The 25,642-nt window shown below is 37.1% G+C and overlaps 1 protein-coding gene and 2 long non-coding RNA genes across 3 annotated transcripts; 1 reads left to right on the forward strand and 2 right to left on the reverse strand.

Moving 5' to 3' along the window:
- Positions 1-1,913: 1,913 nt before the first annotated feature.
- Positions 1,914-21,801, reverse strand: LOC101211900 (probable inactive ATP-dependent zinc metalloprotease FTSHI 2, chloroplastic). The gene is made up of 11 exons (XM_004141606.3): positions 20,311-21,801; positions 19,951-20,123; positions 19,568-19,669; positions 19,318-19,482; positions 19,045-19,185; positions 15,069-15,227; positions 13,925-14,010; positions 11,770-11,848; positions 3,118-3,240; positions 2,631-2,687; positions 1,914-2,534 (listed from the first exon to the last, which is right to left on the reverse strand). Exons 1-11 carry the CDS (start codon positions 21,662-21,664, stop codon positions 2,313-2,315), a joined length of 2,661 nt encoding a protein of 886 aa, XP_004141654.1. The 5' UTR covers positions 21,665-21,801; the 3' UTR covers positions 1,914-2,312.
- Positions 21,802-21,956: 155 nt separating this feature from the next.
- Positions 21,957-23,499, forward strand: LOC116405298. The gene is made up of 3 exons (XR_004218458.1): positions 21,957-22,214; positions 22,505-22,585; positions 23,107-23,499. It is a non-coding gene; the product is annotated as an uncharacterized LOC116405298 (long non-coding RNA).
- A 408-nt stretch (positions 23,500-23,907) lies between these two features.
- LOC116405283 lies at positions 23,908-25,497 on the reverse strand. Its single transcript, XR_004218436.1, has 2 exons — positions 25,248-25,497; positions 23,908-24,076 (listed from the first exon to the last, which is right to left on the reverse strand). It is a non-coding gene; the product is annotated as an uncharacterized LOC116405283 (long non-coding RNA).
- Positions 25,498-25,642: the final 145 nt, after the last annotated feature.

Genomic DNA, 25,642 nt, shown 5'->3' on the forward strand with positions numbered 1-25,642 from the left:
TACATTCAAAGAGTATGTAAAGGTTTATAGGGTGTCTAATTTCTATATATATATATATATAACCTTTAGATGTATAGACTAAGGGTTAATAATGCATTCTTATGTTTTTGTTGTATAGACTAAGGATTGACCAGTGAAGCTCCATACTTAATTTTTATTTTTGGCACCAAAACTTGTCTTCCAACGATTTCTTTTACACGTTTTGGTCATGCACCCCATTAGTTTAATGATCAATGGCTGATAAATGTGAGATCACATCTCTGCCAAGGTCTACGACACAAAAAGCAAGCCAAGGATCGCGATTGGTGCTCCTTGGTAGTGGACTAAGGTGGCACCAAAAATGTCTGAAAAATTGTCGATGCTATAGCCTAAGAAAAATGATCCAATTTTGGCCATATAAAAAAGTCATTGAAATTCACATCTAACTAGTAAGTGGTCTCTTGGAGGATTTTTAAAGTTTTTTCTAAAAAAAAATTATCAATGAAACCCAAGACTCTTTTTTTTTATTTTTGTCAGACAAAACTAGTCTTTCAACATTTTCTTTTATTTGTTTTGGTGTTGCACCCCTTTAGTTTAATGATCATAGGTTGATAAGTGTTGGGTCACATCTTTGCCAAGGTTTATGGCACAGAAAAATGAGCCAAAGGTCGTGACTAGTCCTCCTTGATGATGGACTAAGTTGACAATCAAAACATCCAAAAAATTTCCAACATTGTAGCCTACCGTAAATGACCCAATTTTGGCCCGTATAAAAAAGTTCTGAAAATTCACATCTAACGAATAAGTGGTCTCAATCCTAGGAATGTTGATGTATGTCCACAAAGAAATTGACTAATGAAGCCCAGACTTAATTTTTATTTTTTGCACCAAAACTAGTCTTCCAACGGTTTCTTTTATTTGTTTTGGTCCTACACCCTTTTAGTGCAATAATCATTAAACGCAAGATTGCATCTCTAGCAAGGGCTATGGCACAAAAAATGAGCCAATAATGACAGTTGGTGCTTGTTGGTGGTGAACTAAAGTGACACCCAAAACGTTCAAAAGATGACCAATGCTACGACCTACAAAAAGTGACCAAATTTTGACCAATATACAAAAGTTCGACAAATTCACATCTAACTAATGAATAGTCTCATTTTGAGGAATGTTGAATTTTTTCCTAAAAACGAGTGACCAATGAAGCCCGTGACTCAATTTTTATTTTTTGTGCTAAACTTGTCTTCCAATAATTTCTTTTATTACTTTGGATCCTACACCCCTTTAGTTTAATGATCATGAGCTAACAATAGTAGTGAGATTATATCTCTAGCAAGGTCTATAGCACATAAAAAAGAGCCAATGGTCATTATTGGTGATCCTTGGTGGTGGACCATGGTAACACCCAAAAGCGTTTGAAAGATAACCTACAAAAAATGACTCATTGTTTGCTGATATCAAAACGTCCTTCAAAGCCACATCTAACTAGTAAGTGATCTCATTTCGATTGATTTTTTTTTAAAAAAAACTTATGAAAACCTGACAATTTTTATTTTAATTTTAGCCAAAATTAGTGTTCCGACAATTACTTTTGTTTGTTTTTGTCCTGCCCCTTTAGTTGAATAATCGTGTGTTAATAAACATGAGATCATATCTCTGGCAAGGTCTACGATATAGGTAGACAAGTCAAGGTCACAATTGGTGCTCTTGGTAATAGACCAAAGTGGTATCCAAAATGTTCGAAAATGGCCAATGCTATAACTTCAAAAAAAAAAAAAAAAAAAAAAACAATCAGAGTTTGGCATTTTTAACCATTTGCCAACAAAGGACATATACACAAATATAAAATTAATTTTCAGTCTTAACTTAGTTCAGCCGGCCGGCCTAATGGTGTAAATTTCTTTCAAGTGTCTTCAACCAACCTCTACAGATGTATAAAGGCATGGAAACAGGATCTTTAATTTAGCCACCAAAAATGTCACGTGAGAAACTCAACTTATTATGAATTAACATTAACCGTAGGAGTAAGATCTAAAAATAATACCTGAACTTAGGAATAGTTACAACGATACATAAATGGTAAAAAAAATGTTAACATTGCTGCCTCCAAAACCTACATATTTCGACGGGATAAAATTGAAATGGAACTATTAAATACTCATCTTTCTGCAGTCCAACCGATCGACCAGGAAGAACCGGTCCCCAGTAGGAATATATATGTTCCTTCTCCAACTCGGGCAATGACTTTTGCTATCACAGTCACTGCTAGAAATTTGTGAAACCATGATCTCAAAACTTTAGGGCATAGTGATAGCATTAGATTTTGGAATCCACGTTTATGAGCTGTTACTGCCTACGGGTATTTTCTTTTGGTTTTTCTTCATCTCTTCATCAAACTTGGCCCGCTTGGCAATTCGAAGGTCAATGATGCTTGGAGACATAGGTTTAATCGAGCCGTGCAACTTGACAAGACGGAGGAATTCCTGTTTTGATAAACTTTTCTTTTGAATAAGACCATCAACCACCGCATCCATAAGCTTTCTGTTTTGTTGCAAAATCTAATACAAAAAAAAAAAGAAGATTAAAATATAGCATTACATGTAAAAAGGAATTGTATAATTTTTTGTACGACATTTCTTGAAAAAGTATGGTACCTCTTTTGCACGCTCATAACAAACGCTCAAAATCCGCAAAGCTTCCAAATCAATATCCTGCCAATTCAATATCCATCAAATCAAGCTAGACAATGTCAAGGATATACTTATTAGAAATTTATTCCCAGCATTTGCCAACCTAAATTTACTTCCGGTTACAAGATGTACCAAGGTGAAAATTCTTACTCATTTAGAAAGAAAAAGGTTGAGCTCAATAAGAGCGGAGCAACGACAGAAGAAGAGGGGTAAATGGCTCCTTTTTAGAATTTTAAAAATAATTTAAAAAGGTAGCACTTTAAAGTTCTCACCCGTCTGAAAAATTTTCAGAAGTGAAAGATTATACACACACACAAAGTTACACAGTAAAAACTGTTTTCTTATAAACAAAAACAATAAGTACGCTCTTCTTTTTCTCCTTTTCAAGTACATAGTCCTGTATTTTCATTAACTATGGGCACATTTATTATAGTAAAAGAAACAAGCATACATTGATTCGATCTGCAACCCAGAAGTTTGATACTCCATGATGTTTCTCGGAGAGGCCTCCAAGAACAAAGGTTCTAGCAGCTGATCTAGCATTGTCTGCTGTTTCAGCCCAGATTGTACTCAACTGTAATGTCAAAAAGATTGCAACAACTTAGACCAAACAATTCAAGAAAAGAAACTGCAAGCAAGTGGACGTGGAGGTTTAGAAAAAGATATCAAGAAAAGATCCTCTTTTTTTTCTTTTTGAAGAGAAGGAAAAGGAACAACGAGTGCATCCAGACATCTCAATTAGGTTGACACCCTCTTAGCACTCTTTAATAAAAGTTTCATCAAAAGAGTCCCTCTTTTTTTTTTTTAAAAGGAAACGATTCACTTCATTAACATAATGAATAGACATCACTGAAGGTTCTATAATTTCATTCATAATACCTTGATGGCTTAATGTCAATGTATATGTACAAGGAAAGACCCAATAAAAAATAAGGAAATTATCTCCCCTGAATCAAATATTTAAATAGTTGCAAAATAAAAGAATACAGTAAAACCCTAACAAAACAATTACAAAGATACCCTAACTTTAATAATTTACAACACTCCCCCTAAAGCTGGGTTGTATATATTATACAAACCTAACTTGCTATTCAAGTCTTCAAAGTTAGGTCTTGGTAAAGGCCTGGTAAGGATATCTGCTATCTGTTGCTTTGTGGGCACATAGTTGAGATAAACCACTTCATTGACGACTTTTTCTTAGATCAAGGGTCGATCAATTTCAATGTATTTTGTCCTATCATGGTGAAGCCATATTGCAGAAAATGTGTTTTCAAACCATATTTCACTAATAAAGCATTGACTACATTGCACCATAGAATTTGCAGCACATTACCACTAAAGCTGCCATAAAAAACCCATCTGAAATTAAAAATTTGCAGCAGCCTACACCAACAATTTACTGTATAAGGATACTCAAAAACTAGGTGCTGAAGATCTTGATTCATACAACATAGATGACACATAGGAGATAGGCAATGAGAGGGAAGCTTTTTTTGCAATGAAGAGATACAATTTAAATTCCCTTGGAAGCATAATCCACACGAAGATGTCGACTCTTTTAAAGAAACATCAAGGGGAGAACCAAATGATAGATGAGTAACCAAGGATCTAACTGTGAAGTAGCCACTTGGTTCTAGGGACCAAACTTTCTTGTCTGGGTTAGAATTTACCACTTTCCCATTTAAAGAAATCATCAGCTATTGAAAGTCAACAACCTACTCCTCTTTCATTAATCTTCTAAAGTAAACTGCTTAGGAACTAGTTTGGCTACCCAATGCTTCGAAATTGACCATTTAGGCAAGAGGGCAATAAAAATAATCTAGGGAACTTGCTGTTTAGTGGAATATTATGATGGGATACCAGCTATTCCCGCTTTCAGTAGATGAAAATCAAAGATGCTTGATATTACTAAGATGAAAATTGCCGAAAGTAATACAGGACACCCTCACCGAATTGGTTTTAAGCCGATTCGATGGACTCCCTTCCCTCTCCTGCTATCCTCTCTTTCAAGAATAAACAGAAAGATACTTTGCCAAAAAAGAAAAGCTCCCCGTTCTCTCTTTCTCTCCCTTATTTATATTCAATCCCCACCTACAGTGGTCCCCCTTGTATCATGCGTCGTTCCACTCATTTGTGGTCCCCACTTGCGGTTACATAACTAACTCCCTCTCCTGTTTCTCTTTCCTATTCTTTCTCCTACTGTATTGATGTATGATGGGTGGTCTAACATATTATCCGGCCATGGACCATTCCAAAAAAACACTTTGCTGCCATTACCTATTATGAAAGTGGCTAGAGCTGAATCTTGCACCATTCTCTTGTAATACTAATCCACAGGCTTCTCAAACTCAATTCTCCTTCTCGCTAGTGTGCCAAAGGAAGGGGTGGGTACTGTGACTACTTTTAACTGCTTTGCACCACAAGGCCTTCTGTTCTGACATGAATCTCCATCCCCATTTTGATAAAAGAGTCATATTTCTTATTCTCAAATCACTAAGGCCGTGGCCCCCATCTCTTTGGCTTTTGATCATTTTAGACCATTTAGCTAAGTGGTTCACCTTGAATTTTATCTACAATGGGCTGCCAGAATAAGGAGCTTTTTGGGTAGCCTCCAAGCAGTAAACCTGACGACGTTTCATTGATTGTCATGCATGTTCTCCCCCTGAAAATCAGTTTTGGAATAAAATGGAACATCTTCAAAGAAGATGACATCCATAGTAACATAAACTTGATTGGTGGAAGGAGAAAAACATTTGTAACCATGTTGAGTGGGTGACTATCTCAAGAATATGCATTTATGGACTTGACAATCCAATTTACTGCGATGGTGGGAAGGGATGTGAACGAATGCACTACACCCAAAGACTTTAGGATTCAAATTAGGAGATTGAGCAAGGAGATGAGGAAATGATTGAAGGAAGACTTGACGAGGAGTGGAGTAACTAAGAACACGGGAGGGCATACAATTGATTAGATAAGTAACAGTAAGAATGGCTTGTCCCCAATAGAATTTAGAAACATGGGTAGAGAACATCAAGCATCGAGTGACTTCATTCAGCCACTTTATTTGATAGTATGGGGTTCTATCTCAAACCTTGGCAAATGAGAGCAGTAGTGTCAGTAGTGAGGGTCGTCCCTGGGTTTCCAAATGGTTTTGATTTCAAGAATAATGAAGAAGCTGAAGGGGCTGATCTCTCTTCTCTATTTGATGAACCCAATGTTGTTCCCATCAAAGTTCCCTCGAAATTGCCCAAGGATCTGCTGCCCTTAGTCAATGATTGTGGCATCATTTTGGTGTAATGAAAATTTGATAACCTTCCTCCTCATCCAGTCTAATGAAGATAATTTCTCAATAGTAGAAATATGCAAATTATTTTTCTTTCGAGATCTGATTTCAGCCACCTTTGGGTCCAATAATCGGGTACTTTGTAAGGTTTGAAGGCTGCAGATAAAGTGTTAGGATTCAAGTCTCTTGAACACTTATTTAGAACTAGTTCTCTCATATTCAAGAAAGAGAAAAAATCTGTAATTGATGCAGTTAGCTTAAAAGATTTAGCTTTTGGATGTTGTCTTCGTCATCATGATTTTCAGTTGAGTGCAAAATCTCTGAAAAAAATTATTTGGGCTGGATAGTTTTGAAGCAACTGATTGCCTCTTCTTGGTTCTCCTTTCTCCTCTCAAATTGAAGCACGTGTATTCAAATTTTCAGTCTGAAGTGGGCACTTTTCATCAAAGTGTTTATTTTTAGTTTGTATTAAGATCCTTACTAGTGTCTCAACTCTTTGTTGCTTTGGTTCTTTCCTTGTTTCTACTTTGTGATCGTTTGTTGGTCATTTTCCCATATGTTTTGTCTAGGTTCATCTTTGTTTGGATGACCATCTTTTTCTTATTTTGCTATTAGTATATTACTCTTGTACTTTGAGCATTAATCGCATTTGTTATTAATAAAGAGGCTTGTCTCCGTTTCAGAAAAAAATAATAAAAAGGTCATCTCCTTTTCAAAAAAAAATCTTTTAACAGTTCCTCTTCTTTCCTCTTGGGATCTTTCTGGAGATTTCCATTCCATAATTTTAGAGCAGCCTTACATTTCTCAATTTACCAAAAAGCACAAATCCAGCCCAACCAGTAAGGCTTGCATTGTTCCAAGCTTCTTTGATGATGTTGTTGCATTCTGAGAAAAACAGCCACCTATTGCAGAATCTGAAAGGTGAGGGACCCCATGTAATTGAGCCAGCCTTCAACAGTATAGGGAAGTAGTCTGGTATTGTGCAGGCCTTTCTATTAACTCTAGAATTTTCAAAAATTTCATCCCACTCCTTATTGACGAACAAGCGGTCTAGTAAAGATCTAGAGGCTGAGGATCCATCTCTAGACCATGTGAATCTGCCATTTTGAAGTGGGATTTCTAGAAGACTGAGTGAATCAATGAGGTTATCAAACTGTCACATACCTCTAATTTTTCTTCCAAGAGGAAAACGTTTGTGCGCCCATCTAGTGATGTTAAAATAGCCTCCAATACACCATGCTTCTGTGCAGTAATCTGATAGTCAGACTAATTCAGGGCATATAAATATTCTTTCTTTATAATTGTTTGGACCATATACGCTGGTAATCCAGCAAGATTTTTTACAAGAGGTGATACAGTTGATGGACAGTGAATATTCACCTTTGAGTGCTTCGAAAACTCGGATCTTACTCATATCCCACATAGTTAATGATCTCCTCCAGCTTTGATTGCTGTAGCATGACAACATCCGAGTGAAGCTTCTTGAGGAGCCTTTTAATGGTCAGGCGTTTGGAAATATCCTTAAGGCCCCTTATATTCCATGACACAAACTTCATAGTGTAAGAATCTGTTGGATCACCAAGAATTGGGTGATCAGGATCAAGCCACAAGTACTTGGCAGTCTTTGACTATAGAGGTCAAGTGATCCTGATTATTTCTGAGGATATTATGGGAGGAGAAGCATTGAGCACCCTGATTATTCCCAAGGGTGTCAGATTCTGCTGTGAACAAGGCCTGGAGGACATTTTCGTTGATAACTTCTTGTGGCAGAATCTTTCAATCTGTTGGCAAAATTTCAGAATCTTCAATGCTTGCACTAAAGGGGGAATCAAGCTCCAATGCCTTCTTTTAAAAGAACAGGTGTGCCAACTGGGAGCATGGAGACCCTCTCAAGAAAGTGATTTTTGAGTTAGGCAGTAACACGAGAGTGCTTGAACAAAGGAATAGGCTGAGTAGCTTCGGGTAATTGGGCACGAGAGCAACAGATTCCCAAGGGGTCTGGATTTACTTTCAGACTTGGAAGGATTGGCCTTGATCCGTAGCTTGTCCGAGGGGGTTGCTCACAAAACTCCTTTGCAGATTTGATTACACCAAGGCTGTCCATGCATTGCAAAAGGACGTATAGCCTTTTCTGTAATATCTCTTGAACATCTAGAAATTCCTTTTTATGGGAGGGCAGGGTAGCTTGTTGGTTGGGGTACTTTTTTTATGTTGTCTGAATTGTCTTTGGAAGTATTATGGACGGATGAAGTAACTTCCAACTCTTCTTCTGCCCCGTTTGAATATCATAACCCAGGGGTTTCAAGTTAAAGGGTTTAGTGGGGCCTTTGTCCCTGGTGGCATTCAATTGAGTTGTCAGAAGTTGCATTGATGATAGGTAGAGCCTTTTATTTTCTGAAGAATTAATGAAGTGAGCCAAGATTCTCTCTTTGATATTCTCATTAAAGGCTTGTCTGGTAATGACTCATGCTCTCCTTCATGCCCATTGGCCGCAGCAGTTACCCTAGTAATGTTCTCTCCCTTATCATTAGTTTGGTTAGCCGAAGAGTCACGGGCGGATTTAGAATTTTCCGACTGATCTTTGCTGAATTCTGGGTAAAAATTTCAGAGTGACTCAAATGTATGGCTTATGATGTTTGAGAAAATCCCAATTCGATGGGGGGGGGGGGGGGGGGGGGGGGTTCAAGTTCATCTCTTCGTCCGGTGCAAGTCAATTGGGTTGGAGAAATCACCAATGAATAATTCTTTTTTTTAAAACAGAGACAAACTTCTTTATTAATAATAAAAACCAAAATACAAGAGAATTATACAATGGCTGTAATAAAGAAGCCTAAAGAGCGATAAAGCGAAGGGATTAAAAGGTGCACCCAGACATCTAATGAATAAATCATTTTTAACAGATCTAAGGACGGTTAATGGTTCAAAGTTACCAAAGTTTAGGAAAAAACTGCCCCTTACTCTGTTTTTCAACTCTAGTGAGACAATCTGCAAAGATTTCTCGAACCTTAATCCTTGCATCAGTACATCTAATCAAATTGAGTGTGTCCAATTCTACACCTTCCAATCCACGGAAATGGGCATCAATCACTTCAAAGATATCCTTTCTCCAGAGATCAAGAGGAAGATTTTTAATGGATAACCAACAACCGAAGCCTTTAATGACAGAAAGCCTACTATGTTTGATCATGTCCCATTTTTCAAGCAATAGACGAAATTTACCATAATTAGACCATTTGCCAGGATTCAAAATTAAGTCATCTAACTTTCCATGGGATGCTTTTATGGTAGCTTTATCGTCCAAAAAATGGATTGATAACTATATTCACTTGAAATAATACTTGCACAGAGATTGTGATTTCTTTCCAATAGTCAAAGACAAAAAGTCTTGATATGATCCACATGTTATTAAAATTCTCTTCAATGCCGTCATCATTTTTTCTTACCCAGTACTGATGCACATTTGGTTTGTCAAGGGGGGAAGTAGAGTAGAATTCCTGACCAGGCTCCACAGAGCTTCGTGTCCCAGTGCTCTGTTTTCTATTTAATGAAACAAAGGGGTTTGTGAGTCAAGACTTTACCTTGTCTGCATCACCAGGCCTGCGATTCTTCTGATAATGGGAGGGACTGGAGGCCTAATGTATGTCAGATTGCCAAGACTGATATTTGTGTTTCATAAGGAAGCTTTTCATCATTTTCAAAAAGGAAGACCAGCCCTGCTTCTCATCCCTTTAAAACACATGGATGAAGGAGAATTTGCCAAAGCATCTCGTTTAACACATCTTAGAATCCATCTCGAGGTAGTTTTGAATTTTGTCAGCCTCGTGGAACCACTCTGATCCATACTGTTTCTAAATAAGTAACTTTGCACCGAAAGCCATATTACTAGTTCAGAGAGGGTCTCTATGAACCAAATCAGTTAGAGTCTTCATAATTTGAAGAATTTTTTTAAAGTCTACATTTTCAATTTGGAAGCATCCATCTTCAAACCAAATACAATAATAAGATTCAGCAATCATGCAGCTTTCCACTTCCATTTGCTGATGATGAGATCGTCTAGAAGTTCACCGAAGAAAATGGGTAACGGGAAAGAGGGCAGGGAGGAGAGAGGGGAGAGAACTTACCTTTTTTATTATCTCTACCCAGTTATCAAACTCAGAGAGCTTTGTAACCACCCAAAGATTGTTGGAATAAACTTTAAAAACGTCAAGATATTTAATCACCCAATAATTGCTTGTGCTCTGTTTCACGGATGCCAAAATAGTGTTGTCTGGTCTTCTTTGTTTTCACGTTGTCAACATAGCTTTCCTTCTTCTCCTCATGTGACTGCTTCTCTACCTTCCTCCCCAAGCTTTATACTCATGACAATTTGAAATTCCCCAACATCTTGCCAAATAATTTCCATCCCTGTCTATCTCCACCTAAGGAGTCATGAATGAATGATCTTCCACCCGTACAAGGTCAACCAAGGCATCTTAAGATCCAACCTTTTCCAATTCTGAATTTAGAGACTTCAACCCTTCTGTTTTCCACTTTTTATTTTTTTGTAGAAATAAGAATCCTCCGGTTTTCAATTCAGTTCCAAAATTGCTTCAAGAAACCAAATAAGTTGTGAGTTCAAAATTGGTAGGATTATGTTGGCATTTGACATTGACGTCTTCCACCTGGAAAATACCTTTTTTGTACCAAATGCAGAAGAACAGGTTGTCTATTTTGCAACTTTCGACTTCCATTTCTATCTTTGAATTTGAACAAAGTGTAGGCTGAAAATTCACTGGAATAACGAACTGTCTTTCGCTCGCCAGAGAACTTTGGTGAATGGTCTGAGAGCAGTCATCACTGAAAGGCTAATGTTGGCAGTCTGGGATGCAAACATCGTGGAGCTTCCTGAAAGAGAGAAACGAAGAGGGGCGCGGAGGAGAGAGGAGAGAAAGCAGAGAACTTACCTTCCAATTTGTTTTTTTTACACTGGTCAATTATCAAGAAGAGATCTTCCAAACAGGAACTTCAGCAAGGACTGGTTGTTCACCATATTATACATTATAACTTTAAAATGCTGAAATGATCGATACACCATGCTTTAACCATAAACATCCCTGCTGAAAAATAAGGAGGACAAAAACAATGTGGAAAAATGGAACTTCTGAGCAAACTTTGCAATTATTTATAGCTTTCAGTTGACATCTTTGATAGGTCTCAACCTTCCAATTTTTTTTATTAACAAGCAAGGGAAGTTTCAAGGGCTCCGTACCTCACCAATTCTCCAAAAGAGAACGATTACAATGAACAAGGTATTCAATAACTTCCTTAACTATCTCTCCTCTATATTTATGCAAGGGGAGTTTGCAAAAATAGCAAAAAAAAAAAATAATGATAATAGAGCCTATGTTACTTACATTTTCAAAATTGCAAAAATAGCAAATTTAAAAGCAGATTATCGTCAAATTATTGTCTGATTACCGTTGATTGCTGTCATATTTGCCAAATTTGCAACATGAAAAAGAGAGGTGTTATGAACTGTTTTTTCTAAATTTTTTTGTCATCTAATGCAATTTTCCTTTATACAACTCATGCCGGGAACCCTCAGCACCCTAACTAACAATATTCCCATACACATAACCAACATTTTCCCTCACATAATATCACCTCTCTCTCTCTCTCACGCTTCCTCAAGTATACCTTGGTGATTTGGGGCCTATCAGGCTCACATCAATATCCCAATTTAGTATGTATAGAAGAAAATGGTTAGTAAGTTACGGGGAAAATATGTCAGATTACTTGCAATGCATCTATCTTATAAGAATTAGACAAGTATCATACCTGGTCTTCCCCATGCCAGAGTTCATCTGCAGCACGTGGTGCTAGTTGAACAGTTATATGATCCAAGAGGGACTGGCGGCTGCATGAAATCATATGCACGAGTAAGAAATACCAAAAACGAATGAAGAAAGGTTTTGTTATGCATTTTGAATTTAAACTAATGTGTTGAATTAATAATAATAATCATAATAATAACAATAACAACAGTTAGACAACCAAACAACTTAAAAGTTTGATCCCTCTCACCTCTCTCCTCTCCTCCTCCCCTCTCCAACAGCCGGGTTTCTCAACAGACCTCTCCCTTAATTCTCAAAGCATAACATGGAGGTTGTTTGTTGCAAAATCAACGAGTCACACTATTCCACTTGGAAAGAGGAAGATGTTTGCTTTATCGAAGATGTAGAAGCCGGTGGAAACATCTTTCTTTCTGATAGCCAACTCAGTAATAGCTGAATTACTCAGAATTCCAGTGGACAACCATTTTAGGAAATTCGGGGACATTGACAGAGGAAGATTGAGAATTTTGAAGTTTCAAGCTAAGTCTGGATGGATTCTAAGTTGTGATCACTGACCATATTCAGGGGGTCTTTTCAATATTAGAGTGCTTAGGAAAAGATCGGCAAGGTTGGAAGTTGTTCGGTATGATGCTGGGAAAATTTGTCGAAAAATTGGATTACAATAGATGGTATTCTGAAAATATCTCAAAGATTCCTTCTTTGATTATGAGAGGAAAAATTAGTTACGTTGAAATGATAAAATCCAGTCTTTCTAACTCCCCTGCTCCAAGGTCCAAAACCAAGGAAATCGGTCAGGTTCCTAGTCAAAACAGGAAGCTTCAAGTGCCCAACCATTCTCCCCCTCCAAAACAGAAGCAGTGGTTGATTAAGAACCATGAAGTTGTGAAGGTTAATGATAGAACACTGATATCGTGTTTCTATTTATATAGATAATTTGCAACAGAATCTACAATAATAACAAGTCTATTGATTCTCAAGATAAGAACCAAAACAACCAAACTAGAAATTCAAAAACAAAGACAGAACATCTACACCTAACCAAATACAAATAAACTGCAAACAATTCTGATCCTATCCAGAATACTCGCAACAAAGAAAATACAGACAAACAAGAACAATAGAACCTGGCCCTCTGCTACCCTTCTCTCTCAAAGAGTAATGAAGCCCACTTTGTTTCTCACTAACCGCCCCCTTCTCCTCTTCGTACTTGCCTTTTAACTTCCCCTGTCAACATAACTGTTGCTGGGCCCACTCTTCTCTCTCTCATTTCTACTTCCTATCTTCTGTGCTTCATTCTCACGTGATCTCTTCTCCTTCTTTCTTCTATTATAAGTAAATAATAATGGTGGTCTAACAGTTAATTTTGAAAATCTATGGATTATATCAAAATTATTTGTCTCTGACAACTGGAGACTGATCCGTAAGAGGCTGAAAGTTCTTTTCCAAACGAAAATTGTTATAAATCCTCTTTCTGATGAGAATGGCCTCATTAGCATTGACCAAGGATCAATATTAGACTTAATTCGTGAGGAAGGTAAATGGCAGGCTTGGGGAATTTTCACCTCAAATTTGAAAGATGGGATAACCTCAAACACAGCCGGCCACTTGTTCAAAAAGGCTATGGTTGTTTTCCCTTGTGTTCAAATCTCTTCGTTTTGGTTCTGTTTTAGAATCATTTTTTCTCTTGGGTTTCGCCTTTTTAGCTTGTTCTTTGCGTTTGTTTGTTTTGGTCGTTTTCACTTGTATTGGCCGAGATCATAGTTGGGCAGTTTGTTTAGATGTTTTTGTCTTTTCTTATTTTACTCTTAGTTCAATTCTCTTGTACTTTGAGCATTAGTCTTATTTTCCATTATTAATAAAGAAGCTTGTCTCGTTTCAAAAAAATAAAAACGATAACTTTAAAAAAAAGTATATATAAAAGTTTTGACAACTATTTGAACCGAAAACTAGTGCAATAAAAGGAATAACAATTGTGTGGACTACAACTCATGAGAATGGCACCACCCCCATGAGAACTTCATACATGATCAGAACAGCAGTGAATAAATAATTATTATTAATGAAAAAAAAAATCATTAGCTCTCCCTCAACAATGTAAAGAATTGGATGGCTAAAACATAAAGAGAGGTACAACATACGTAAGCATTCCTTCATTGTACTTCATGGCATTCATTTTCATCCGAACATAACCCAATTCCCTACCAGATCTAGGTGCAATAGTGACCTGCACCAGATGTAGTCATGTTCAAATTGTAAATATATTCCAGGTATCAAGCAGAATAACAGGTACGTGTAAAGTTTCCCTTACAATTTTACACTGGAAATTTGAGAATTAGAGACAAAAGTGTAGAAAATCTACTAAATGAACACTAATATTTCCACACACACAAAAGCAAAAGAGAGACAACACTCTGCTAAAATTTATTTATGTATATGCCAAAAGATTACACTAGTCACAATATCCAAAATAACAAAGATAAAAGCAATAAAGAACATACTCAGCTTCCCTTTCCGATAGCTGAATACCCTCCCCAGGCTACAGCAGCCGACTTGACATAAAGGATAATAAAACCTACCTACCCAAACCCAAAAAGACCTATTTATATACCTCATTCCTTCATTCTTGCCCATGGGCCCCCCTTGCACGATCTCTTTTCATCATTCCCTCATCATTAGCTGTTTGTCCATTTACCCTTTTGCCCCTCCTTTTATAGGTGTGAACGATTGGGGGCCTTAGAAAAAGTTACTGATATTAACTACCAATTCAAGAGGGTTGATTCTCTCCACTGAAGTTCAGCTACTACCAAACATTTTCCATAATCTCCATCCCATCTAAACATTGTGGAACATGTCCCACACTACCTCGGTTCCTAACATAATGGTTATATTTCCAAAACATTATAGTCTTGCTAACGTTGTACATACTGAGAAGTCAAAAGGAACTTTGTCCGAATATTAAATATATCATTTTACACACTCACTTTATTTATGTATTAGATGTGTCATTGTACATCTTGAGAAGTCAAACGACTCAAAAGTATGAGTTACACAATAAGAGAGGTCCCACAAGAACTCAGATTATTCAAGTGTTGGTACCAAGTTTCAAATTGATCAAGAATCGTGTATAGAAGTACTTCGCTGCTGTTAAACTGACAATCCTTGCTTTTGTTCCTTCCTAATGTTAGTTATTCAATTCAATCTACTTCAGGAATATCAAAAGTAAAAGCAGTGGATAATTCTAGTGCATGAGAAAAATGAAAAAGTCGATGATTAAGACCATACAAATTCAATATTTTCAAGATCAGGAAAGTTCACGGCCACAACAGCCATTGCTGCTTCATTAATGGCCACTTGCTTCCATGTGTCTGGGCTTCTTTCCTTCCTATCTAGCAGTCCCCTTTCTTCTATTTGAGCAGCTTGCAATAAGTCATCGGTCGTAATCTGCACAAATCAGATAAATTTTCCCTGATATTAGGGCAATCTATTGCATGGGCAAAGTGACAATATTTCAGTAGGAAGCCTAAAGTCACGGAAGGGAAAAGAAAAATTAACGATATGAATCAATAACTAGAGAAAAAAACAGTATTTTGTTACCAATACAAGTAGAGCAATATCAAAGATATATACAGGATATTTTTTGCTCATGAAAAGTTTGTTCTTTTATTTATATTTTTTTTAAAGAAGACCGACCTCATTATCAATGAAGAAAACTCAAAATACAAGAGATATACTATTAGCACAAATAAAGAGACCAAAAAATCAATGGGCGTATCCGGATATCTCAACTACGTTGACACCCCATAGTCCCCTCATCATATCCACAAAAATTGGAAACGAGAATACAAATGACAATAGTACATTCACAAAGGTATAAAAATAAAGGACTAAACCAAAATTGAAACCGTACAAACCAACAAACAATGATAATAGCTTATTAACAGTGATGAGATATACTAAAAGAAGTCAATAGGGAGGAAAGCGCCATCTTCTTTTTCTTCTAGCCGTCTTGGGATAAATAAGCCAAACAATTCGAGCAAAGATCCTGAATGGAAGAGTCCTCAAACTCCTTGTTCAAGGTACACCGAGACTGAGCAGCGGCATTTCGCTGCAGTATCCAAACATTCAAACCAAAAGGAAAAAGGTAAGTTCTCTCCCCTCTCTCCTCTTTCCTCTCCCCTCTCCCCTCTCCCCTCTCTCCTCTCCCCTCTCTCCTCTCTCCTCTCTCCTATCTCCTATCTCCTATTTCCTCTCTCCTCCTCTACCATCCTCCCCGGTTTAGCCAGGCCTCTTCGATGAGCCCCTCAACATGGAAACTGTTAGCTGCGAGTTTAATCAATCACATTATTGTATTTGGAAAGAGAACGAAGACTTTTTTTATTGAAGATGTGGAAGCTAACAAATTCATATCAATCTCTGAAGCTCAACTCCAATGGACTTTGTACCATTTCAGATCTCCTCCATAATCTAGTAGACCGCTTCTTCCAGAAAGATGGTGAATTTGACAGAGGGAGACTAAGGATCTTCAAGTTCCAAGCCAAATCAGGTTGGATCCTTAGCTGTGACATTTGGCCTTAATCAGAAGGTCACTCTACCCTTAGAATCTGCTCAGAAGTTAATATGCAAGGCTGGTCTTCATTCTGTAAAATGCTGAAAAAGTATGTACATATAGTTGACTACTCCGGATGGTTCTCAGCCATTTCTACTAAAGCTCTCTTCCAACCTTCAGAAGAAAAACAAAGTTATGTTGCTATGGTCAAATTCAAAATCTCCAACCTTAAATGTACTACTCAGGTCTCAGTTCGTCATTCACCTCAATTCAAAAACATTGGTTACTTAAAAACCATGAGGTGGCTAAGCTTAATTTTGCTAACCTTTGGATTATTTCGAAAATATTTGCTTTTGATGATTGGAGGTCGATTCACAAATTTTTGGAATCGAAACTCTGAACCAGCATTGTTATTAACCCCCTTTAGGATGACAATGCCCTTATCGGTCTTGATCAAGGCTCCCATAGTGACCTCATAGGTGCACAAGGTAAATTGGCAGGCATGGGGTAATTTCCACCTTAAATTTGAAAAATAGGGCAGCTTGAAACATAGTAGACCACTAGTGTTGAAAGGTTATGGAGGTTGGCTTAAAGTTAAGAACCTTTCCTTTGATTTCTGGTGTAGAAGTATTTTTGAAGCAATTAGAGTTCATTTTTTAGGCCCCATAGAAATAGCCACTCAAACCCTCAAATTTACAAATTGTAGTGAAGCTCATATTCAGGTCAAGAAGAACATGTGTGGTTTTGTTCCCTCAACAATCAAAATTTTAGACCTAAAGAGGGGAAACATCTTCTTACATTATGGAGACTTTGAGTTTTTCAGCCCTCCGTTCTCCAGAAAATCCCTCAGTGTGCAAGATGTTTACAAAAATTCCATAAACCGACTGAGAATAAGAGAAGCATTGCTTGATGAGGGGTGGGATCTCTCCTCCTTCCCACTCGTACTTAATGTCCCAAGATCGGTTTTTGCAACTTTACCGAGTAGAAACCCTTTTCAACCTCTACACATTTTCCAACCACCTCACCAAGCACTATGAATATTCTAACCATCCCAACAATTGATTCTGTTGCCTTCAGTGCAAGTTCCTCTACTCATGACAGCGAGAAGCACAATGGAAAACTGGACCCTTTCTATGAGCATTGCAAGACACAGCGGCAAACCAAGGAATAGCGTTGGAAGTTACACGAGTGTCCCTTAGGAGGTAAGAAACTCCTTCGAAAGACAAACAGAATACCGGGCAAGCTTATGTGAGTAAGTGTGCTGGAACTTCTCATCTATCTGGTCACACTAGAAACCATAATGATCCTAATCTGATAGACCCCCAATTATGCACCAGTACAGTAGAAGGAAGAAGAAGCAAGGTTAACCGCACGTGCTAGGGTGAATAGCCTTAATAGTTTTAATATTGTTAGTAGATGAGCAAGATTATCTGTGAGCTGAAATGTAAAGCAACCTTCTTACCTGATTTTGTTTCCTTTCTAGACTTGAGCTAGTGGAGGATGATTGGCACTGCCCGACATAATAGGGGACTCTACATCCTTGATGATGATAATTCCCCTAGTAGCACTTCTAGGACTAGATTTTTTTATCTTCGTACTTTACTACTTCTGAAAAAGAATGTATGTTATGGCATTTTTGTTTAAGCCACCCAAATTTTCAATATATGAAACATTTATTTCCCCATCTTTTCTCTCATGTTGATGTTTCCACCTTATCTTTTGATGCGTGATTCGAGCTAAACAAAATCGAATCTCCTTTATCTCACAACCATACAAAACAACCCAACCTTTCACTCTTATCCAAAAGGGATGTTTGGAGGTTGTCCAAGGTTACTACCGCCTTTGGAAAATGGTGGTTTATGACCTTCATTGATGACCATCCTTGTCTTACCTGAGTCTTTCTCATCTCCAACAAATCTGAGGTTACTTCAATTTTCTATCACATTGAAGAAACGTAGTTCGATGCAAAAATTGCAATTCTACAGAGTGACAATGATTGTGAGTTTCAAACCATTCCTTTAATGAGTTTCTACCCTCTAAGGGGATTGTTCACCAAAGCTCTTGGTATTACACGCCAAGAAAATTGGGTTGCCTAGAGAAAAAATTGTCACCTTCTAGAAGTATCCCGTTTCCTTAGGTTGTCTACTTCCCTTCCCTTCTATCTCTGGGGAGATGTAGTTCTTACTACAACTCATTTTATCAACTGAATGCCCTCTCGTGTCCTCCATCTTCCGATCCTCTTAAAATGTCTCAACATTAAAATAAGAGCAAAGGAAATTACTGTGTTTTACCCCTTGTAAAATATGGGCGCCAAGCTACATTAATCGAAAACATGCTCCAACGGCCTCTCTCCCCCTAGCCTGCTAAGAGGGGTTGCCTCTCACTATTTCAGACGCAGTGCACCAGATCCCGCCGAGTACTAAAGGAAACATTTGTAATTCATCCTCTGTTGTGGGCTTGAAATTTGAAATGTCCAAAAAGTGGAAATCAATTTTAATTGGAAAGAAAATAACATTCAGAGCTTGAAGTTTCAACACATAACCTTCCAGGACCACCTGCTCCAATATCATCTTAAACCACTAATTTAATCCAAAAGCTTAAGTTGACAGGTGAAAACAAATTTAATATAATATCTAACACTTCGCATTTCTTTTTCCAAAAGTTAATGATAGAAGTAACACGCTACTAGTATGAGGAAAAATCGCAAAGTACCTCAGTTCTGCCTTCACGGATCATATTTAAAGCAGCAACCTCAACTATGTTCGCTAGTTCTGCACCAACCATTCCATCTGTCATACTGGCTACAGCCATGTAATCAACATCTTCAGCCATAGGTTTCTTTCGCGCATGAACCTATAATGAGAAAAGAGAAAGGAAAAACATTTGTCCTGGAACCTTAAAGAATATTGTTTGTAGATTTACTATAATCAAAGAAGTGTGGAACCCAAAAATCAGCAACACTAGTAAAATTGAAAACTATATTACTTTGAGAATCTCCATGCGACCAATAAGTCCAGGCTTAGGAATATAAATTTTTCGATCAAATCGTCCAGGCCTCACAAGTGCTGGATCAAGGATGTCTGATCTATTAGTTGAAGCAATAGTGATCACTTCACCCCTGCCTTCAAATCCATCCAAGCAGACAAGAAGCTGAAATGCATAAACCAACAGCAATATAGACCATTAAGCAGGACTTCACAATTCACAAAAATGGAGTTAATAATTCTAGCCCAACCTGATTAAGAGTAGCATCACGTTCTTGCCCTCCAGAACCTTTTATCAAACCACGTTCCCTTCCAACAGCATCTAGTTCATCAATGAAAACAACTGATGGAGCCTATCATGACCAACATAATATTGAAGAAAATGTGAAACCGACAGAACATTTTAAAATTCTACGACATGAATTGGGAAAATTAGAAGACAAGAAAGTGGACAAGATTGATATTTATAAAAATAGGAAATGGAAATATGAGACCTGATAATAGTTAGAACAGGGATCGGTGAGCAAACTTTAGCATTCAAATAATGGAGACCAACAGACTGAACAGTGTTTTTTTTCTTAAGAAAACTTAGGTTTAAAATGAAATGAATTTGAGCAAATAACAACCGACATACATTTTCCTTTGCTTCTTGATACAGAGCTCGAACACGTGATGCACCAACTCCGACATATATTTCCACAAATTGAGAAGCAGATATGGAGAAAAAGTTAACACCTGCCTCACCGGCAACTGCTTTTGCTAGTAAAGTTTTCCCCACTCCAGGAGGACCGCTAAGCAGTATTCCACCTGATTAATAAACATTTAACCCTTGAAGCATCCTAATGAAACAGCTCCAGTTACTTTGTGTTTCCATTTAAAGCAGGAAATTACTCATACATGGCTTAATCTACATTAGGACCCAAAAAAATGCTCATTTGTAGTACTAACAAACCATTAATAAGAAAAAATTCTTACGATAAAAGTACATTCTGACCTGGTATCTTTACACCCCTTCTCCTGTACATCTCTCCTTGTGTGAAAAACTTCACAATTTCCTCCAGCTCGAGCCTTATTTTCCCAAGCCCAGCGACATCCTCAAACTTCACATTCACCCCTTTCTCCAGATACTGAGGCAGCCTCTTGCCATGAGCCCGACGAACTCGAGCACCAGACTTCATAAATTGCGTAGCCATCTTCAAATAAGGATTTTGTTCACCTTTTCCTTGCTCAATATCATCATCCTCACCTTCTGTAACTTCCAGATCCGTCTCTAACTCCAGCATTTTCTTCCTCTCCTCTGCTTCAGCCTCCTCAATCTTTAATCGATCCTCATAATCCTTCTTCTGTCTCCTATAACTTAACACCACGGTCCTGTAAAAAATAACAAAAAATACCAAACCAAGGGCAAATGCCACATTTGGACTATTGGCTAATTCTTCCCATATCATTCCCATATTTTCGCTAATTTTTCTAGCCTCACGTAATGATTCCACCTGCTTCTTCCTCCTTGTCTCTCTCTTAATCCTCCTCTCCTCCTGTTTCTTCTGCATCTTCATAGCCTTTTCAATCTTCTCATTTTCCTGCCTCATTTTCGTCAATTCAGTAGTAGTTTCCATCTTTACCTCATCCCTCAGACGCCTAAGCTGTGCAACTCTCTTGGACTCCTTCTTAGGTTGACCAAAATAAAACATAAAAAACGGTACTCTGGCCAAGAACCCTAAATACGGTGTCGGCAATTCAGGAGGCTTTATAGGAGGTGTATATGCATTAACACAAACAGAATCGATCCCCAACTCATTCCAAAGCACCCAAAACCTTCGATTACTCTCCACAGACGGCAACACCGTCCTCAACACTCTGGAATCCTCCAAAATCACCATTACTAATTCCGACCTCAGTCTCAAAAACCCATTAGGATTTTTAATCACATGTTTAACTTTTCCCTCCCTTTTCAAATCGAGAAGTTCGGTATAGGGAATCCGGTTTGAGATAGCTGGAAGTCCCTGGGACCAGGAAAGCAGCTCCTGAGGCGAAAGAGATTCAGCTTTTTTGGCGGAAGATCTCTTGGGTCCACGTCTTCGTTCCTTCACTTCTTTGGAAGCGGCGGCAGCGAGGGCGCTGGACATAGGAAGAGAGGTTGAAAGTATAGACAGAGTTACGGAGATTTGCAGGAAATTCAGCTTGTTCTTCTTCTTAGAATCGTTGTGTTCGTCGGTTGGAGAATCGGACGGTGTTGAAATTTGAGATGATATTGAGGGATGTGGACGACGCCATGTTCGTGGCTTAAGGGTCCCGAGCCTGGCACTGGAAAATGGGGAAGAAAGAGTGAGAAACCGTTCGCAGGCCATCAATTGCGTTCCAGCCGGGGAAATCGATGGAAGGAGAATTCACATGGTCGGAAGAGAAGAGCGGGAAATCATCTCCCTTTCGAGCCTCGGTATTTCAGTTTCTTGATGATAAGTTGTTTCGAATAAGTCTCTTCGGAAATTAAAAAAATGGGATAATTTTGAAGGGTATAAAGAGTTTTGGGATGGATTTTAGGACACATTAACTAGTAAATTTCTATATTGTCCGTCAATTAAAAAAACCCTAAAAATAAACTTTTTATTCTTCGTTTCCTTCCTCATTTTTGCGTTCTCCTTCTTTCTCACTCTTTTCTACATAGCAAAATGCTGCGACTTCAACTTTCTCCTTTCTCAGTTGTCGTCGTTGTCTCCTTCATCGTCGCCGATTGTTCAAGCCTCCATAGTGGTCAGTCCATGTATGACATGCAAGATTCTGCGTCAGAGATGTGTAGAGAAATGCATATTGGCTCCCTATTTTCCTCCCTCTCAGCCTCTCAAGTTCACCATTGCTCACCGCATCTTCAACATTAGCAACATCATCAAATTGCTTCTGGTACTTAATCCCTAATTTTCTACTTTTCTCCAAATTTTTGGTGTTATCTTCTTGTTTATAGGTTTAGAAATTATGAATTTCGTTTTGGAAATTGACCAAAAAAAATCAAATTAGTTTGAAAAATCTGTTTGAGCAATTGATGTCATCTCTGGTTGGAATGAATTAGTACTGATATTGATCAAACGAAATCCTAATAGATTCAACTCACTGTGGTAATTATCCTCGTCATATTGTGATTGCTTCCAAAATATGTCATTGCTGTAATTTGCTTTCTTTTTTTTCTTTCTTAGAAAACATCTCCGGAAGAAACTCGAGTAGGATTAGAACGGTAGCTGCCAAAAGAAGAATGGGTTCCAATTAATCCTCTTCTGGTATGTAATGTTCTTTTACAAATAGTTGCTGCCTGGGGTACCATGATTCGATGAATTTGATGACACTATTTCCTTGTAAACATATTGTACCATATAGTTTACCCACACGCAACAATATTTTTAGTCATAATTGTGCATTTCCATATTTAAACATTCACACACGGTGTAGGATGTTTATCCCATTGGAAAAACAACCTACTGCATCTATCATAGCACTAGGAGTGCAATAGGGTTTACATTAACAAAGTTGAAGTATACTTCAAATTGACAAAATTCAATTGTTTTTTTTGTTAATGTTCTTCTTTTTGGGCTTCAGCTCTAAGTTCAATTGTTTTTTTTTCGTTAATGTTCATTTTTGTGCTTCAGCTCTACCTTTTTTTTTTAAGCAATTAATTGGTAACTTGTGCTCTTTTGCTTCCTATGATATGAAGTTTGTTGGGTTGTGTGGATTCTTCTCTGTAGTTTCTTATTACATCTCCATTTATTGATTTTTTCTTCAATTTTTTAATCATTGTTGATAGGTGAACAAGTTGGATTTGGACAAAATATTTGCATTCCCCTTAGACCCAAATGTGGAAATTGTAGTGTTAGTGACCTATGCTCATTTGCATTTAAGGAGTCTTCAACACCATCACCCAAATTAAATGGTTCAAGTTCTACCAAAAAGTTGTGATCATCTTTCTGTATGAATGAATATATTTAGTTAGTCTTACATTTTCCCCAAGTTTTTGGTTTTCTATCTTTTTGGTTTTTTGTTTTTTTTGGCACCATAATGGTTTATGAATTTAGAGGTTCCATTATGGTTTATATCACCAAGTGGATATTGAAGGATCTCAATTGGCCAATGTTGTGTAGAATGAACCTTGTTATTGATATTATAATGTATTGATGTTCTTGGTGCGGATTTTACATTATACCATAGTTTCATCATCGTCATTTTATGATTTTGTGCATGTTTATTAAGTTTATTAAGCCCTTATGTTTTATCTTGCACGCATCTCGCACACATTTTGCACGTATCCGCAACTATCTCGCACGTATCTCGCACGTATCTCGCACGTATCTCACTTATTTCGTACCTTTCACTTTGAGTTTTACAATCAAATTGCTGCCTCTTCTAAATTATTTAAAGTGATTTTGTGCATGTTTATTAAGTTTATTAAGCCCTTATGTTTCATCTCGCACGTTCTAGAAGTGGTTCTATGCTTGTTGATTTCATCTTCATTGTTGCAGAGCTTAGTGTGTAAACTAGTGTGTATTTATAGTGATTTCATCTTCTTTCATGCTTTTTTTTAGTCTGAATTTAGCAATAGAAACAACTATATCTTTAGAGAGATGACTTTGGTTAGCTTTACAAATTAAAAATACAAATAGGATTTACAATGAAGATTACAAAATAAAAAGAACAAAACCAAGGAGAAGGAAAGTCTTCAAGTTGCAGATTCATGACTTCCATCCTCACATAAAATCAAGGAAAAGACCATCTTCCACCTGCATTAAAACAAGAAACTTTTTTTACGTTGTGATCTTGCAAACAACTCGAAGTACAAAATCTGAACTCACATGCACTAGTTGAAAATTTGAAGTAAAACTGATGATCATGATACCATAAAGCAATTGAATCCATATACTACCCATTCTTTCTTACTCCCAATGGTTGTCCTAAAGGTAGCCAATTGAGAGTTGAGACACTAAGCACAATTACTTCCAGTGGTATCTCTAGCACACTTATTTAAAATTTTCTTCTTTTCTATCTTTTTTTTTCGACAAAAGACATAAATTTTGGACACCCCCAATTAACATAAAAGACTTGATTATTGATAATGCATTATATTTCTATACTGCACACCCTTATAATGCATTATATTTCTATACTGAACACCCTTATAATGCTTTATATTTCTCCCCTAAAAAATATTGTTTAACAAGAAAATAAAAGGGGTCTATTAATCCACAAAACGACACTCCAATGAAGGCATGAGAAATCAAACATAATATAAAAAGGCTTAAAGGGTCTCTTTCCCTAAACATAAAGATTGATAATTACACAAGACAACACCCAATGTCATTCAACCATTCAATGAAAATGCACAACAACAAAGACAATACAATAAAAACAATCGCTAAACAGAAAGTGCGTGGTTATAAAAAAAACAGAATGGGACGAAAACTGTCACAAATTTCACCATGTATCTAATCCAATCAAGGGCTCCGTTGCACACTGCTAGCCATTCCACCAAAGATAGGTCATGTTTCTCACAATATCAAACTAAAAAATAAAAAAAGACTCAGAAGTTGTTCTTGCTTAGTAGTTTTTTTCATAGCATTAAGAAAATGTGCTTTCTTAATTTAATCATTGATAAAAATAGGAAGGATGAGTCAGCGCACTATAGACAATTAGAATGAATGTAAACGGTTGAGAGCAAGCAAGATTAAATGGGTTCTAAAAAATTTCTCATAGATATTACTACCTACAGAATTCAACTTTTTTGTTTAGCCGATAGGGTTTTGAGTAATGAAAGACAAAATTTAACAAAAACAAGAAAAATAACAAAGAAGTAGATGAATATGTGAAAATGATAATGAACTTTAGGAATGAGACACTAATACTACAATATAAGTACTCAATTTAGAGAACCAAACAAAAAACATAAACTATTACCGGACATCACGAGAACTCGATCAAAATTAGCTATGGAATCGTAAAAGAGATGGAGAGAAAGGGAGTTTGAAAGAGATTAGAGAGATTGAGAGGCTAGAGATTGGATGATCTTTTTTTTCTGTCTTTAAGTTATGGTTTTACGGTGAAGAGAAAGGGAAAGGGAAAGGAAAGGGAAAGGGAAGAAGAAGAAAAAAATTAAAAAAAGGGTAATCTATCCATTTCACACACAATTTGTCCTAAAACTCAATCCTTTTAAAATCAATCCTAAAATTCATTTATTTATCTATATTTGACCTATTTTTGGCAATTTCCCAAGTTTCTTCTGCTCAGAAAAAAAAGATGGTATTTTGATAAATTCTCTCCTTTGATGTTTTTTTTTAACTGAAACGAAAACT

The sequence above is a fragment of the Cucumis sativus genome, chromosome 7 (assembly GCF_000004075.3).
Source record: "Cucumis sativus cultivar 9930 chromosome 7, Cucumber_9930_V3, whole genome shotgun sequence".
NCBI lineage: Eukaryota > Viridiplantae > Streptophyta > Magnoliopsida > Cucurbitales > Cucurbitaceae > Cucumis > Cucumis sativus.